Source organism: Phyllobates terribilis, unplaced genomic scaffold (assembly GCF_046119375.1).
Source record: "Phyllobates terribilis strain yellow unplaced genomic scaffold, ASM4611937v1 Scaffold_200__1_contigs__length_3551848, whole genome shotgun sequence".
NCBI lineage: Eukaryota > Metazoa > Chordata > Amphibia > Anura > Dendrobatidae > Phyllobates > Phyllobates terribilis.
The window spans coordinates 3,182,264-3,201,194 of record NW_027362960.1 but is presented as its reverse complement, the minus strand read 5'-3'; the positions used below and the strand labels follow the sequence as shown (position 1 = coordinate 3,201,194).

Genomic DNA, 18,931 nt, shown 5'->3' with positions numbered 1-18,931 from the left:
CTCCAGGTTGTAAGTTCTATAGAAAAGGGCTTTCACAATTTCCCAAAGTAATTTGAACGGAGGAGAATGTTGTGGTCTAGAGGCAAAATGGTGATCACACGATTGTGATACAGCTGGACTACACCACCGATAAAGCAGCCACAGCCGGTGACTGAGAAGAATCTGTGACTTCTCTGTATTTAGTGATTACTACTCACCTGGGTAGTCATATGTAGGAATCTCCTCTTTAACCCGCTCATCACCCCTCACATATGTCTCTGTAGTATTAATATGGGTCTGATCTTCACCCTGAAACAAATATGATAAAAGTCAAAGACAGATGGAGAAGTCACATCTATGATCGGCTCTAATCCTGCCATCTCCACCGTTCTCATTACACAAGTATAAAACATAATAATGGTGGATAAAACAAGACTGAATCCAAAAATACAAAACCTTTTCAGCCGTCTACACATCATAGGTGAGATCTCATGACTCCTTCTCTCCATCTACCTGATGATCCTGAGGAACATTGGGACCTTCTTGTTTACAGTCCTGTGGAAGAAGAGGACGGGGACATCTATCTGGTGTTGTCCTCTTACTGGATAGATCTGAAGGAAACACATACAGGGACTGAATTCATTCTTTACATACAGATAATTATAGGCCGTGTGTATTTAGTCCTGTCTAATACCTGGTGATGTGAGGGGCTGGGGAACCTCCATCATGACGTCCTTGTACAGATCTTTGCGTCCTTCTAAATACTCCCACTCCTCCATGGAGAAATAGACAGCGACATCCTGACATCTTATAGGAACCTGACACATACAATGATACCGTCATCTCCCCGATCCCTTCATAGCGTTACTGTATAATGTTCCAGCATTCCCAGCAGTGTCACCTCTCCAGTCAGCAGCTCAATCATCTTGTAGGCGAGTTCTAGAATCTTCTGGTCATTGATGTCCTCATGTATCAGGGGGTGAGGTGGAGGCCCTGTGATTGGGCTCAGGGGTCTTTCCCATCCCTCAGACACAGGGTCCTGACAGCGCTTATTAGAGGTCTTCTTCACTACTGTGTAATCCTGGTTATGGAGAGACACATTAATAAATCTCACTCCAGACATTTCCAGAGTCCTCACCTCTCCAGTTCTGTCCATCTGTTATTCCCATAGATAAGAATGATGTAATGTGACGTCATCAGAATCTCTCACCTCTCCAGTAAGCCGGAAGAGGATCTCTATGGTGAGATGTAATATCCTCTCCGCCATCTTGTCTCTGTCCATATCCATCTTTGATGGGTAAATCATAAAAATTTTCTCATATAGAAGATCTTCACTGAGAGGATCCGATATTGTAGAGACCTGGAGGAGAAAAAGATAAGTTGATGGAACATCATAAAAATCCTGTGTAATAACACAACTATTGGAGATAATGAGGGGAAACATATGAGGAGATTTATTATTTTACAGTATTTCGTTTTTTTCTTTACATCTAGTAATAAAACCTATATATTTTAGGACACATACAACAAGCAGTTTCTTCCTTGGAGTCTGCAGCTGAATACGTTTCTCATAGACGCACTGTCAGGGAAATATTGAGAAAATATTAACAATTTCTTAAAACAGTGTATAATATTTTGTTAAACCCCATTAATGCGGATACATCATAGTATAGAGCAAGTATATATACAAATTGAAGAGAGGTGACACCTACTAGACTCCTGGATGGTGTTCAAAGGTAGAAATTCAAAAGTGTGGAGATATGTTGACTCTGGTTACTTGGGTCTGCAGAAAAGAGCAGAGAGTGGCAGACACAGAGTTATCAGCTGAGAGGGACTGTGGAGTCAGAGATACACAGAATAGAGCTGGACGTAGCATACCTGTGACCCCTAGTTCCGGGTTATAAGGTGGTACTGCACGTAGTGGCTTAGAGGAACACTGTGTCCACCGCTAGTTCCTGGTGCTGTGAGCGTTGTCAGGGGCAGGATGGTATCAGCTGACCAATCGCCACCAATCCCGCAGTGCTGTGTAGTGTGAACTCCGGAAGTGCACGTGTGACGTCACCGGAAGTGATGCAATGCTCCCAGGAAGCTGTGCGTTCCGCAGGCTGGTGTAAATGCGTTCCAGTGAGCCGGAAGTTTGAGTGCCAGGGAGAGAGAATGTGCGTTCCACTAGTATAGAGCATAAGACCCAATGGGCATGAGCCAGAGCCTTTGTTGGAGTGGAGAAGGATCCAGGAGAGGGGACAAGAGTGTACCAGAGAGGAATAATCTGCAATAAAGGAGACAATATATGAGTAGGATATGGAGATCAAAACATGTATATTATTGACCTATTCAAATTGAAGACCACATTTCCAAATGTCAAATACATTTCAACATAGGGTCACATAAGATCCCTGGGTGACAAGTTTCTCTATACCAATTGTTCAATGAGAACCAAACTCCAAACATAAAAAAAAACTTATATAAAAAGCCAGCAGGTCATAGTCCCTATTAAGGCCTTTCGGCTCTAAGGACTGTAATTCATGAATCCAGTAGGCTTCTCTACGTTTGAGAAGACTCACTCAGTCGCTCCCCCGACGTGGTGTCAAAACTTGTTCCAATACCTGGTACTTGAATTGAGAAATACTATGTCCTGCCGTGATAAACTGTTGGCGAATGGGTAACATTAGGTTTTTGCACCAAATTGTGGACTTGTGCTTTGAAATCCTATCCTTTATGGGCTGTGCCGTCTCCCCTACATAGATTCGGCCGAATGGACATTTAATAAGATATACCACATATGAACTGTCACATGTAAAGTACCCTTTGATGTTGCATATTTTGCCAGTTTGTGGGTGATGAACAATGCTACCCCTGAGGACATTGTTGCATTGACGACATTGGAGACATGGGAATGTGCCCATTTTGGGATTCTGCAAAAACCATTGTTTAGGATCTTGGTGCGCTGTGCCCAAATCGGCACGTACCAGAGAGTCTCTAATATTGGTTGCTCTCTTAAAACAAGGTAGGAAAGGTTGTTGGAATGCAGGGATCGTGGGATAGCCGGTTTGTAAGATGTTCCTGTGTTTCCTAATGGTTTTATGTAAGATGTAGATGAAGGGGTGTAACATGTGAACGAAGGGGATTCAGTCCTTAGTGTTTGGACGAACAGCTCTGGAATTCGACGCCTGGGGATGCAAGAAGCTAGGTGGATAGCCTCGTTCAGTGAATTTGGTCGACATTTCTTGTAACCTCTGATTGTGGATAGTTTCACTGGACACAGTCCGTTTGACCCTCTGAAATCGTGATGTAGGTATAGATTTCTTCATCGACCTTGGATAAATGCTAGAAAAGTGTAAGGCTGTGTGCCCACGATGCGTTTTTAATGTGTTTCTGCAGCGTTTTTTGCAACTGCGGAAACGCATTAAAAACGCATGGTAGAAGGGCAGCAATGCTCCCCAATGATAATCCGCATGTGCTGTGCACATGCTGCGGAAATTTCCGCTGCGGATTATCATTGCGGAAAAAAACGCAGCACTACCAATTATTTTAGGGAAGTGTTGCGTCTTCGCCGCCATTGACTTGCATTAGACCGCATGGATTACGCATCACTGTATATGTAGATGCGTAATCCATGCGTTCTAATGTGCGGATGGTACCCGGGTGTAGATGAGAGGAGAGTCTCATCCACACCCAGGTACCATTAAAAAATCTGTAAAAAAAGAATAAAATAAAAAATAAATATATATTTACCTTCTGGCGGCCCACGCTGCGCTCCTGCTTGCTTCCCGGCACTTTTAAGTGGATTGAAGGCCCTGCGCTGGCGTCAGAGTCATGTGATGGGTCACGCGACGCCGACGTCAGCAGGTCTTTCAATCCACTGCTGCCAGCAGCCGGGACTGATCGAAACAAGACAGTGCAGGCCATCGGAGGGCAAGTATATATATATTTTTTTATTTTTACCACTCTCTCGGTTCACACTATATAAATCCATGCTGTTTGCATGGATTTATATAGTGTGACCTAGTTGTCACAAGCACTTTCCAAGTGATGCTAATCGCTTGGAAAGCGCTTGTCAATCCACATGCGGAAATGTCAGTGAATAACGCTCCATTTCTGCAAGTCCCTGGCAGGAAAAAGCATGTACAATCCGCATGCACAATCCGCATGTACAATCCGCATGTACAATCCGCATGCATTTTTTTCTGCCAGGGAGATGCAGAAACACTCAGGAAAAAATCCGGAGCATTTCTGCATCGTGGGCGCATAGCCTAATAGGCCATTGCGATCGGTGAGCTTGGAATAGAGGTCAGTTGTTAGGTGGCCCTGTGTATCCTTGATCACCACGGTATCAAGGAAACTAACACGGCTTGAATCATATGTCATGGTGAAGCGTCTTGAAACCACAAACGTTTAATGTTGTGGGATTGATTGCGTCAGATAAATGTCTTCTAATACATTTTTTTAGCGACTCTGACGTGCATCCCACATATTGTAGTTTACTCTCTATACATTCTATTAAATGCACTGCTCAAAAAATACAGGGAACACTCAAATAACACATCCTAGATCTGAATGAATGAAATATTCTCATTGAATACTTTGTTCTGTACAAAGTTGAATGTGCTGACTACAAAATCACACAAAAATTATCAATGGAAATTAAATTTATTAACCAATGGAGGCCTGGATTTGGAGTCACCCCCAAAATTAAAGTGGAAAAACACACTACAGGCTGATCAAACTTTGATGTAATGTCCTTAAAACAAGTCAAAATCAGGATGAGTATTGTGTGTGGCCTCTAAGTGCCTGTATGACCTCCCTACAACGCCTGGGCATGCTCCTAATAAGGTTCCGTAAACTCCTGGACAGTCTGTGTTGTAACGTGACGTTGGTGGATAGAGCAAGACATGACCCAGCTTTCGTCCTTCTCCATCACAGCAACATCCCTTTAAAAACATATAAAAACTCGATACTGAGACTCTTGATCACGTCTGCTAGAGCATGTATTCCCTCGCTATGGAAAAGTAACACTATCCTGACAATCTCACTATGGTTCTGCAAAATAAATGAGATTATGTTAGCTCACCTACACGATCAATAACTTCCATGATAAATTTTATAAAACATGGTTCTACTGGAGTTTAAATCTTCCGTTGATTACCTTGACCTCATAGGGGAAAGCTAAGTCTATACTTAAGGAGCCTCTCCGAAGTTACCCTAACCCTCTTACCCATACATTACTTCCCTTTGTCTTTGTGTGCACTTGTGTTTTTGGTTTTAACTACTCGTTTTTTCTTTTATAGCCCTTATTTGTTAATCAACATGAATATGTAATGACTTAATGTTTAAGTCTGAGTCACCACGCTGGTATATCCTAAAACACATTGAACCAATGTTCTACCAGCGACTCTACTTTGTATTGTGTTTAATTATTTCATTTTCAAATGTTTTGGAAATACTGGTTATTGTTGTGGTTATGGGGTCATGTTTGACCTACTACTTGTTGCACAACTAGTACCCGGTGTTTGTATTTGTATTTCCTTTTCAAAACTTAATAAAGATAAATTTATAAAGGATAATCAAGTCACATTGCGTTTGATATTTGTTTCTTGAAAAAAACTCGGTGAAAGTTTTCCGCCCAGTGTAGAAGCCTTTATGGATACAAAACTCAAACAAAATATGCAGAAGAATTTACAAAGTCTGGAGGATGGATCTCAGACATCGAAAAAACTAAGTTTGAAAGAGATATCAAAGACAACGAGTCAAATTCAATTTACGCATGGAAATGAAACAAACCAAGAGCTACTGTTCTGAAATACAGGTCACACAATAAATTCAAAGGAAACAGAGGAGAGCGGAGGTCAGCTTCACAAAACCTTATGTGTCCATGGGTTCCTCTAATTATAATTCTCTGAGGACTTATCTGATGCATCAGTGGGACCAACTAAAGACAGATGGAACAAAAATAAATTCTCAAGTATTCCCCAAAATTCAGCACAAAACAACGGGCGGGCAGAAAGCAAAAACGTGCCCGGACATGTGCGTTCCATGCCGGAGTGCATCACGGTCTCCTATCTGCGAATGCGCATGTTCGGAAGCATGCGTTCCACACATATGGTATTGGATTGCATCCCACCAATATAGAAAAATCCTATCTCTGAGATCAGCGTCATGGGAGACTAAAAACAAGTATTGCACATCATCCCATAATGCAATAGGCATGTAGATCTACTTTATCACTACATAAAATATGGGATGTTGGCCCACAGTAAATTCCTAAATGGTCATATTTGACCCCTATTGCATAATTAGAGATACAGAAGGATCACCACACTTGTTAGTTACTAAATAGTATATATGGGATATAACTGATAAGAAATAATTCTGATATAGAAGCTCAGATATCTCGATGAAGTACAACAATATGTGATCCCCATTCACAGGGAACTGAGTAGCAATGGGTAGAGTATAAAATCCAAAAATGTAATCCGGAATGGGTCTGTATTCATACAAAACAGGCATAGGAAATTTGCTCATTCAGTCCCTTAGGGGCTCGTGAATCCAGTCTAAAAATCCACTTACTTTCTTTTTTGAGGATACATCTATTGTGATCACCTCCTCTCACATTGGGTTTAACCACCTCAATGATACAAAAGGAGATGTCTCCGGTTTCACTTCAATGTGCACTGTTAATGTGTCTCGCTAATGGGGTGTACTGACCATGGCATATATCACCCAACTGCCCCCCACCCTCCTCCTAGACTCTGTCTTGGTCTTGCCTACATAATCTAGGGGGCAGGTACATGTGGCCATATACACAAGTACTGAGGTTTTACAGTTGGAATAATCTCTCTGAAAATTTTTTTTAGTCGTGGAGGAACTCGAGAAAGATTTACATGGTCTCATCCAATTACATGTACAACATTCTCCAGATCTAAATAAACCGCAGAGATTCTTCTATCTAGCCAAGTCCCCTTGGGTGCAGTTTTTTTGTAGAAACTATGCACTAAATGGTCTCTAATTGACTGATCCTTTCTGAAAGTTATTGTGGGAGTAGATCCCACAGCACCCTCAGGTCTGGGTCAGTCACAAGTATATCCCAGTGTTTTCTGAGGATATTAAAGATGCAGTCACTCTGACTGTCGCAAGTTTTTCTTACTTTTGTTATCTCATCTTTTTCTTGGTCTCTTGGATAGGTATGTAGGAGTGTCTGTCTCTCCCATTTTTCTGCAAACAATAATGCGGAATCCAAAATGTACCAGGAGTACCCTTTTTCCCTGAATCTGTTGTTCAGGTCTATTGCCTGTATATTAAAATCTGTGACATTATGGCTGTACCTTTTCAACCATAAAAATTAGCTCTTGGGTATTCCTCTTTTTATGGGGATGGGGTGGTGGCTATCCCACTTCAATAGTTTATTAGTGCTTGACGGTTTATGGTAGATGAATGTCCCTAGGGTCCCATCCGTTTCTTTCTTGATTAGTACATCCAGGAAAGGCAACTGGTAATCATTAAACTCAGATGTAAATCTCAGGCCGACTCTGTTGAAGTTGAGTTCCCTGACACATTCAAAAGATTATTCACTCGTCCCTGACCAGATGATTAAAATGTAGCCAATATATCTATACCATACCCCAATAAATGGATGCCACCACTTATGATCATCCCTGAATATTGTGGTTTCCTCCCACCAGCCCAGGAATAGGTTAGCATACGAGAGAGCCCAGGGGCTCCCCATCACAGTACCCCTGAGATGGTGGAAGTACTTCCTATCAAAAAGAAAGAAGTTATGAGTAAGAGTGAATTTTAGAAGATCCTCTATGAAGTCATTATGTCTGCTACACTCTATTGATCTCGATTTCAAGAAATGTCTTACTCCTCTGATACCATCCTCATGCGGTATATTACTGTACAAAGCCTCGATATCTAGTAAGGACTGCTCCCCTACATGCATGTATACATGCTCGAGGGTATACATGTAGGGGAGCAGGCAAAGGCAAAACCATTTTACAGAGGGATTATTCCAACTGCAAGACCTCAGGCGGTACTGGGGGAACATTACACTGTGTGGGGGCATCATACATCCTGCATAAGGGGCATTACACGGTGGGGGGGCATCATACATGCTGCATAAGGGGCATAATGGGGGCATTACACTGTGTGGGGGCATCATACATCCCACATAAGGGGCATAATGGGGGCATTATACATCCTGCATAAGGGGCATAATGGGGGCATTACACTGTGGGGGATCATACATCCTGCATAAGGGGCATTACGCTGTGTGGGGGCATCATAAATCCTGCATAAGGGGCATAATAGGGGTATTACACTGTGTGGGAGCATCATACATACTGCATAAGGGGCATAATGGGGGCATTACACTGTGTGGGGGCATCATACATCCTACATAAGGGGCATAATAGGGGTATTACACTGTGTGGGGGCATCATACATACTGCATAAGGGGCATAATGGGGGCATTACACTGTGTGGGGGCATCATACATCCTACATAAGGGGCATAATAGGGGTATTACACTGTGTGGGGGCATCATACATACTGCATAAGGGGCATAATGGGGGCATTACACTGTGTGGGGGCATCATACATCCTGCATAAGGGGCATAATGGGAGCATTACATTGTGTGGGGGCATCATACATCCTGTATAAGGGGCATAATGGGGGTATTACACTGTGTGGGGGCATCATACATACTGCATAAGGGGCATAATGGGGGCATTACACTGTGTGGGGGTATCATACATCCTGCATAAGGGACATAATGGGGGCATTACACTGTGGGGGGCATCACACATCCTGCATAAGGAGCATAATGGGGGCATTACACTGTGTGGGGGCATCATACATCCTGCATAAGGGGCATAATGGGGGCATTACACTGTGGGGGGCATCATACATCCTGCATAAGGAGCATAATGGGGGCATTACACTGTGTGGGGGCATCATACATCCTGCATAAGGGGCATAATGGGGGCATTACACTGTGTGGGGGCATCATACATCCTGTATAAGGGGTATAATGGGGGCATTACACTGTGGGGGCAGTAAAGGGGTCCTGTCCTATGAGAACAATACGTTTCCTCCCTTCCTGTTTCCATAGTTGGGTCGTATGTATGTATTACAGGAAACAGAACAAAAACCTTATGATTCCTATAAAGGGGTAACACAAGACCTCAAAAGAGTCTCCGTGCTGAAGGGGTTAATGCCCCCTGCGCCCAGTAATGGGGGTCTCCACATACCTCCACCCGCAGAGCCGCCACCACATATATGGCTGCTCTGTGCGCACAGGAGCTGTGATGAGGTCACAGGAGGGGAGGAGTCAGGGGTCACATGATCAGGGGCCTCAGTGGATGCAGGACTCTGCTGTGCTGGTTGTCATGGTGCTGGATGAGCTGAAGTTTATGTGTGGGGTCAGGAGGGGTTTACAGTGTGGATGTAGCAGAGCCGCGTGTGTACGAGGTGTACGGAGCGGAGCCGGGCGTGTACGAGGTGTACAGAGCAGAGCCGTGTGTGTACGAGGTGTACGGAGCGAAACTGCGTGTGTACGAGGTGTACGGAGCAGAGCCGCGTGTGTACGAGGTGTACGGAGCAGAGCCGCGTGTGTACGAGGTGTACGGAGCAGAGCCGCGTGTGTACGAGGTGTACGGAGCAGAGCCGCGTGTGTACGAGGTGTACGGAGCAGAGCCGCGTGTGTACGAGGTGTACGGAGCAGAGCCGCGTGTGTACGAGGTGTACGGAGCAGAGCCGCGTGTGTACGAGGTGTACGGAGCAGAGCCGTGTGTGTACGAGGTGTACGGAGCAGAGCCGCGTGTGTACGAGGTGTACGGAGCAGAGCCGCATGTGTACGAGGTGTACGGAGCAGAGCCGCGTGTGTACGAGGTGTACGGAGCAGAGCCGCGTGTGTACGAGGTGTACGGAGCAGAGCCGCGTGTGTACGAGGTGTACGGAGCTGAGCCGTGTGTGTATGAGGTGTACGGAGCGGAGCCACGTGTGTCCCCGCTTTCCCCCACATCTCCCAGAATAATGCAAAGTCACATCCAATTATTATGGGATGCAATAGGTCCTTAACGACCGCCACTTCATGAGATGTGGTGCCACAGTCCGTGTTTACATCCACCGGGGCCACTGGATAGTTCTTAGCGTCCCCATGGATACACCGGACACGCACCACCTTCCCAGGAATCAGTCCATGAGGGAGTGTGGCCCTTATCAGGGTCTCCAAACTTCCTGAGTCCAATAGTCCAGAGACTCGTGCCCCGTTTACTGACACTGAGCATGCCTGAGGACCCTCGCCATGTTGAGAAACTGCGCTGCAGGCGGGGTAGGCAAAATAAGAGCAACGTCGGCCCATGTTGCAGTCCATTGGCTCAGAGTTTACGGAACACCGGGCGGCAGTATGGCCAGGGGTATGACATCTTCAACACACTATATTATGGGGTGGAACCTTGGGCACCAACTCAGACCCCTCCTGAACTCTATGACGCCCCCCAGGTGTGGCGCTAGCTCCATCCTTTTGGTTGTCCGCTGCCTTTTGAGAACCCAAGTATTGAGAGGCTACGACCCCTTGTTTTCCCAACGGACTCTCAACCGCCTGGTATCTTTCCACCAACCCCACCAAGTCATCGGCATTATGGGGATCTCCCTGGGCAACCAAGGATTTCACCAACTTCGGAAGAGAATGTATAAACCTGTCTATAATGACCTTCTCCACCATCTGTGCTGGGGAAGAAGATTCTGGTTGCAACCACTTTTGGACCAGGTGTAGGAGGTCGAACATCTGGGACTGGGGAGGTTTGTCACTGCAATAGGCCCAGTGGTGCACCCGTTGCGCCCTGACAGTCAGAGTCATTCCTAAGTGTGCCAAAATCTCAGTTTTCAACATAGCGTACTCTTTCGCATCCTGCAAGGCCAAGTCATAATAGGCTTTCTGCGGCTCGCCTGTCAAATATGGCGCCAGCACCTCCGCCTACTGCTCCGGAGACAATTTTTCCCGCTCTGCCACCCTCTCAAAGACAGTCAGGAACGCCTCAACGTCATCACCCAGGGTCTTCTTTTGTAATGCTCTTCTTACCGTCTTCCTGACGTATGAGTCATCACCTGGATCTGAGGATGTGGCGGTCGTCCTGCCACGGTTCTGCTCTGCCAAGATTTCATTTGTCTTTGCTGCTGTTGGATCTGCTGCATCAGAAGTTTGTTTCCTGCTGCAGCATGCTCTGCTGGTACTGCTGCTGGTGTTGCGCTTGTTGCTCCTGCTGTGCTTGCAACAAATGTTTAAGCAGGTACTCCATTTTGTCCGGCGACACTTGCTGGCTTATGGTGGACTTCACCCAGGACATATATGTCTTCTTGCAGTAGTCACACTGCAGCTTGGGATCTGTGCCCGTGCTTCTAGCACCAATTGTAGGGATTTGTACTCACTGAGCCGCGTTGGAGGTAGGCACAGATTCACACAGTGATGCAAAACGCGAGTTCAAACAAACTGGTGGTTTATTTAGTGTCCATACACCAGTGAGGAAACAAAAGTAACAGCCTTTTCCTGGCACAAAAAGGAATAACAGAACAAAGCTCAAAATAATAAGTCCATGCGACCAAAAGTTTGGACACACCTTCTCATTTAACGATTTTTCTGTATTTTCATGACTTTGAAAATTGTACATTCACACTGAAGGCATCGAAACTATGAATTAACACATGTGGAATTATATACTTAACAAAAAAGTGTGAAACAACTGAAAATATGTCTTATATTCTTGGTTCTTCAAAGTAGCCGCCTTTTGCTTTGATGACCGCTTTGCACACTCTTGGCATTCTCTTGATGAGCTTCAAGGGGTAGTCACCGGAAATGTTTTTCACTTCACAGGTGTGCCCTGTCAGGTTTAATAAGTGGGATTTTTTGGGCTTATAAATGGGGTTGGGACCATCAGTTGTGTTGTGCAGAAGTCAGGTGGATACACAGCTGATAGTCCTACTGAATAGACTGTTACAATTTGTATTATTGCAAGAAAAAAGCAGCTAAGTAAAGAAAAACGAGTGGCCATCATTACTTTAAGAAATGAAGGTCAGTCAGTCCGAAAAATTGGGCAAACTTTGAAAGTGTCCCAAGTGCAGTTGCAAAAACCATCAAGCGCTACAAAGAAACTGGCTCACATGAGGACCGCCCCAGGAAAGGAAGACCAAGAGTCACCTCTGTTTCTAAGGATAAGTGTATCCGAGTCACCAGCCTCAGAAATCGCAGGTTAACAGCAGCTCAGATTAGAGACCAGGTCAATGCCACACAGAGTTCAAGCAGCAGACACATCTCTACAACAACTGTTAAGAGGAGACTTTGTGCAGCAGGCCTTGATGGTAAAATAGCTGCTAGGAAACCACTGCTAAGGACAGGCAACAAGCAGAAGAGACTTGTTTGGGCTAAAGAACACAAGGAATGGACATTAGACCAGTGGAAATCTGTGCTTTGGTCTGATGAGTCCAAATTTGAGATCTTTGGTTCCAACCACCGTGTCTTTGTGCGACGCAGAAAAGGTGAACGGATGGACTCTACATGCCTGGTTCCCACTGTGAAGCATGGAGGAGGAGGTGTGATGGTGTGGGGGTGCTTTGCTGGTGAAACTGTTGGGGATTTATTCAAAATTGAAGGCATACTGAACCTGCATGGCTACCACAGCATCTTGCAGCAGCATGCTATTCCATCCGGTTTGCGTTTAGTTGGACCTTCATTTATTTTTCAGCAGAGTGATGGGGTGCTACGCCAGATGACCTGGCCTCCACAGTCACCAGACCTGAACCCAATCGAGATGGTTTGGGGTGAGCTGGACCGCAGAGTGAAGGCAAAAAGGCCAACAAGTGCTATGCATCTCTGGGAACTCCTTCAAGATTGTTGGAAGACCATTTCCGGTGACTACCTCTTGAAGCTCAGCAAGAGAATGCCAAGAGTGTGCAAAGCAGTCATCAAAACAAAAAGTGGCTACTTTGAAGAACCTAAAATATAAGACATATTTTCAGTTGTTTCACACTTTTTTGTTAAGTATATAATTCCACATGTGTTAATTCATAGTTTTGATACCTTCAGTGTGAATGTACAATTTTCATAGTCATGAAAATACAGAAAAATCTTTAAATGAGAAGGTGTGTCCAAACTTTTGGTCTGTACTGTATATAATCTGTACTGTATGTACATAGGGTCAGTATGTATATATTCTGTACTGTATGTATGTATATATTCTGTACTGTACGTGTATAGGGTCAGTATGTATATATACTGTACTGTATGTATATAGGGTCAGTATGTATATATTCTGCACTGTATGTACAGTACAGACCAAAAGTTCGGACACACCTTCTCATTTAAAGATTTTTCTGTATTTTCATAACTATGAAAATTGTACATTCACACTGAAGGCATCAAAACTATGAATTAACACATGTGGAATTATATACTTAACAAAAAAGTGTGAAACAACTGAAAATATGTCTTATATTCTAGGTTCTTCAGAGTAGCCACCTTTTGCTTTGATGACTGCTTTGCATACTCTTGGCATTCTCGTGATGAGCTTCAAGATGTAGTCACCGGAAATGGTTTTCACTTCACAGGTGTGCCCTGTCAGGTTTAATAAGTGGGATTTCTTGCCTTATAAATGGGGTTGGGAGCATCAGTTGTGTTGTGCAGAAGTCTGGTGGATACACAGCTGATAGTCCTACTGAATAGACTGTTAGAATTTGTATTATGGCAAGAAAAAAGCAGCTAAGTAAAGAAAAACGAGTGGCCATCATTACTTTAAGAAATGAAGGTCAGTCAGTGTGAAAAATTGGGAGAACTTTGAAAGTGTCCCCAAGTGCAGTTGCAAAAACAATCAAGCGCTACAAAGAAAATGGCACGCATGAGGACCGCCCCAGGAAAGGAAGACCAAGAGTCACCTCTGCTTCTGAGGATAAGTTTATCCGAGTCACCAGCCTCAGAAATCTCAGGTTAACAGCAGCTCAGATTAGAGACCAGGTCAATGCCACACACAGCTCTAGCAGCAGACACATCTCTTCAACAACTGTTAAGAGGAGACTTTGTGCAGCAGGCCTTCATGGTAAAATAGCTGCTAGGAAACCACTGCTAAGGACAGGAAACAAGCAGAAGAGACTTGTTTGGGCTAAAGAACACAAGGTATGGACATTAGACCAGTGGAAATCTGTGCTTTGGTCTGATGAGTCCAAATTTGAGATCTTTGGTTCCAACCACCGTGTCTTTCTGCAATGCAGAAAAGGTGAACAGATTGACTCTACATGCCTGGTTCCCACCGTGAAGCATGGAGGAGGAGGTGTGATGGTGTGCTGGTGCTTTGCTGGTGACACTGTTGGGGATTTATTCAAAATTGAAGGCATACTGAACCAGCATGGCTACCACAGCATCTTGCAGCGGCATGCTATTCCATCCGGTTTGCGTTTAGTTGGACCATCATTTATTTTTCAACAGGACAATGATCCCAAGCACACCGCCAGGCTGTGTAAGGGCTATTTGACCAAGAAGGAGAGTGATGGGGTGCTACGCCAGATGACCTGGCCTCCACAGTCACCAGACCTGAACCCAATCGAGATGGTTTGGGGTGAGCAGGGACCGCAGAGTGAAGGCAAAAGGGCCAACAAGTGCTAAGCATCTCTGGGAACTCCTTCAAGATTGTTGGAAGACCATTTCCGGTGACTACCTCTTGAAGCTCAGCAAGAGAATGCCAAGAGTGTGCAAAGCAGTCATCAAAACAAAAAGTGGCTACTTTGAAGAACCTAAAATATAAGACATATTTTCAGTTGTTTCACACTTTTTTGTTAGGTATATAATTCCACATGTGTTAATTCATAGTTTTGATGCCTTCAGTGTGACTGTACAATTTTCATAGTCATGAAAATACAGAAAAATCTTTAAATGAGAAGGTGTGTCCAAACTTTTGGTCTGTACTGTATATATTCTGTACTGTATGTATAAAGGGTCAGTATGTATATATTCTGTACTGTATGTATATATGGTCAGTATGTATATATTCTGTACTGTATGTGTATAGGGTCAGTATGCATATATTCTGTTCTGTATGTATATAGGGTCAGTATGTATATATTCTGTACTGTATGTGTATAGGGTCAGTATGTATATATTCTGTTCTGTATGTGGCTACTTTGAAGAACCTAGAATATAAGACATATTTTCAGTTGTTTCCCACTTTTTTGTTAAGTATATAATTCCACATGTGTTAATTCATAGTTTTGATGCCTTCAGTGTGAATGTACAATTTTCATAGTCAAGAAAATACAGAAAAATCTTTAAATGAAAAGGTGTGTCCAAACTTTTGGTCGGTACTGTATATAGGGTCAGTATGTATATATTCTGTACTGTATGTGTATAGGGTCAGTATGTATATATTCTGTACTGTATGTATATATTCTGTACTGTATGTGTATAGGGTCAGTATGTATATATTCTGTACTGTATGTGTATAGGGTCAGTATGTATATATTCTGTACTGTATGTATATATTCTGTACTGTATGTGTACATTTATAAAGATAAGTGATCTAGTGATCGTACACACACACGGCTCCACTCCGTACACCTCGTACACGTGCGGCTCCGCTCGGTACGCCTCGTACACACGCGGCTCCGCCCCGTACACACGCGGCTCCACCCCGTACACACGCGGCTCCGTACGCCTCGTACACACACGCGGCTCCGCTCCGTACGCCTCGTACACACACGCGGCTCCGCTCCGTACGCCTCGTACACATGCGGCTCCGCCCCGTACGCTTCGTACACGCGCGGCTCCGCCCCGTACGCCTCGTACACGCGCGGCTCCTCCCCCGTACGCCTCGTACACACGCGGCTCTGCCCCCGTACACCTCGTACACACGCGGCTCTGCCCCCGTACACCTCGTACACACGCGGCTCCGCCCCCGTACACCTCGTCCACACGCGGCTCCGCCCCGTACACCTTGTCCACACGCGGCTCCGCCCCGTACACCTCGTCCACACGCGGCTCCGCCCCGTACACCTCGTCCACACGCGGCTCCGCCCCGTCCAAATGCGGCTCCGCTCCGTACACCTCGTACACGCGCGGCTCCGCTCCGTACACCTCGTACACGCGCAGCTCCGCTCCGTACACCTCGTACACGCGCGGCTCCGCTCCGTACACCTCGTACATGCGCGGCTCCGCTCCGTACACCTCGTACACGCGCGGCTCCGCTCCGTACACCTCGTACACGCGCGGCTCCGCTCCGTACACCTCGTACACGCGCGGCTCCGCTCCGTACACCTCGTACACGCGCGGCTCCGCTCCGTACACCTCGTACACGCGCGGCTCTGCTCCGTACACCTCGTACACACACAGCTCTGCTACATCCACACTGTAAACCCCTCCTGACCCCACACATAAACTTCAGCTCATCCAGCACCATGACAACCAGCACAGCAGAGTCCTGCATCCACTGAGGCCCCTGATCATGTGACCCCTGACTCCTCCCCTCCTGTGACCTCATCACAGCTCCTGTGCGCACAGAGCAGCCATATATGTGGTGGCGGCTCTGCAGGTGGAGGTATGTGGAGCTCCCCCATTACTGGGCGCAGGGGGCATTAACCCCTTCAGCACGGAGACTCTTTTGGGGTCTTGTGTTGCCCCTTTATAAGAATCATAAGGTTTTTGTTCTGTTTCCTGTAATAGATACATACGACCCAACTATGTAGACAGGAAGGGAGGAAACGTATTGTTCTCATAGTACAGGACCCCTTTACTGGCCCCACAGTGTAATGCCCCCATTATGCCCCTTATGCAGGATGTATGATGCCCCCACACAGTGTAATGCCCCCATTATGCCCCTTATGCAGGATGTATGATGCCCCCACACAGTGTAATGCCCCCATTATGCCCCTTACACAGTATGTATGATGCCCCCCACAGTGTAATGCCCCTTATGCAGGATTTATGATGCCCCCACACAGTGTAATGCTCCCATTATGCCCCTTATGCAGGATGTATGATGCCCCCACACAGTGTAATGCCCCCATTATGCCCCTTATGCAGGATGTATGATGCCCCCACACAGTGTAATGCCCCCATTATGCCCCTTATGCAGGATGTATGATGCCCCCACACAGTGTAATGCCCCCATTATGCCCCTTATGCAGGATGTATGATGCCCCCACACAGTGTAATGCCCCCATTATGCCCCTTATACAGGATGTATGATGCCCCCACACAGTGTAATGCCCCTTATACAGGATGTATGATGCCCCCATTATGCCCCTTATACAGGATGTATGATGCCCCCACACAGTGTAATGCCCCCATTATGCCCCTTATACAGGATGTATGATGCCCCCACACAGTGTAATGCCCCCATTATTCCCCTTATGCAGTATGTATGATGCCCCCCACACAGTGTAATGCCCCCATTATGCCCCTTATAAAGTATAAACCTGAAGGTGTGAACTGGAACATAAATTGATGTGCATGCAAAATGTAAATGCATGTTCACACAAGGCCATTAGACAAAGAGAAACCAAAGACAAGAAAAATACCCAAATGATTAAAAGTAAATATAAATCGCACAGTGCAAAAATAATAATAAATAATAAAGGGTATTTAGTTAACATAATTTTGATCAAAATAATGTAAAAGCTGTCCCGCCACGTCACGGCATCCCTTGTGGGACAGTCCTAACTCTAATATTAAAAACCTTACCATTTGTCAAGTGACATACATATGGACAAGGACAGAGAGACTGGATCCCTGGTGCAAGCATAAAACCGAGGCAGGATCAGCGTCCCAGCCCAGACAAAGGGTGGCCACACCCTTTTATATGCACTCAAGCATACTAACTGCAAAGAAAAAACCTGAAGGTGTGAACTGGAACATAAATTGATGTGCATGCAAAATGTAAATGCATGTTCACACAAGGTTTCCCTTATAAAGTATGTATGATCCCCCCCACACAGTGTAATGCCCCCCTTATGCAGTATATATGATGCCCCCACACAGTGTAATGCCCCCATTATGCCCCTTATGCAGTATGTATGATGCCCCACACTGTGTAATGTTCCCCCAGTATCGCCTGAGGTCCTGCTGTTGGAATAATCCCTCTGGAAAATGGTTTTCCCTCTGCCTGCTCCCCCCAATGTATACCCTCGAGCATGTATACATGCATGTAGGGGAGCAGGCCTTACTAGATATCGAGGCTTTGTACAGTAATATACCACATGAGGATGATATCAGAGGAGTAAGACATTTCTTGAAATCGAGGTCAATAGAGTGTAGCAGACATAATGACTTCATGGAGGATCTTCTAAAATTCATTCTTACTCATAACTTCTTTCTTTTTGACAGGAAGTACTTCCACCAGCTCAGGGGTACTGCGATGGGGAGCCTCTGTGCCCCCTCATATGCTAACTTATCCCTGGACTAGTGGGAGGAATCCACAATATTCAGGGATGATCATAAGTGATGGCATCCATATATTGGGGTATGGTACAAATATATTGACTACATTTTTATCACCTGGTCAGGGACGAGTGAACAATCTTTTTAATTTGTCGGGGAACTCAACATCAATAGAGTGGGCCTTAGATTTACATCTGAATTTATTATAATAATAATTTTTATTTTTAAAGCTACAACATATTCTGCAGCACTTTACAATTTAGGGGGGGACTTATACAGACTTTACAGAATAAGCCTAACTCAGATATTAGAAGGAGTGAGGGCCCTGCTCGCAAGCTTACAGTCTATAAGGAAATAGGGGAGACACAAAAGGTAAAATGTACATATATTGTATAATACAGCCTTAATATACTAAATAGGGTAAGTACATAACACTACATGAACTGGTCGCCAGCCAGTATGTGTACAGTACAGGCAGAGGCTATTCAGTGCATGGATGGTATGAGCATGATTTTGAAGAAAATTTAAATATGGGCCAA

General features: G+C 45.1%; 1 protein-coding gene across 2 annotated transcripts in view; it reads right to left on the bottom strand.

The window, feature by feature from the left end:
- Positions 1-18,931, bottom strand: part of LOC141213615 (uncharacterized) — a 33,831-nt gene that overhangs the window by 10,162 nt on the left and 4,738 nt on the right. Inside the window, exons 1-8 of one of the 2 annotated variants that reach the window (XM_073665222.1) lie at positions 9,229-9,295; positions 1,858-2,248; positions 1,692-1,762; positions 1,190-1,339; positions 881-1,060; positions 674-797; positions 493-590; positions 198-288 (exon numbers count right to left, since the gene is read on the bottom strand). In XM_073665222.1, coding sequence (XP_073521323.1) covers positions 198-288; positions 493-590; positions 674-797; positions 881-1,060; positions 1,190-1,285 — 589 coding nt within the window. In that variant the 5' untranslated portion in view covers positions 1,286-1,339; positions 1,692-1,762; positions 1,858-2,248; positions 9,229-9,295. Of the gene's footprint in view, positions 1-197; positions 289-492; positions 591-673; positions 798-880; positions 1,061-1,189; positions 1,340-1,691; positions 1,763-1,857; positions 2,249-9,228; positions 9,296-18,931 lie in introns of those variants that run through there. The other variant, XM_073665223.1, reaches the window with a different exon arrangement.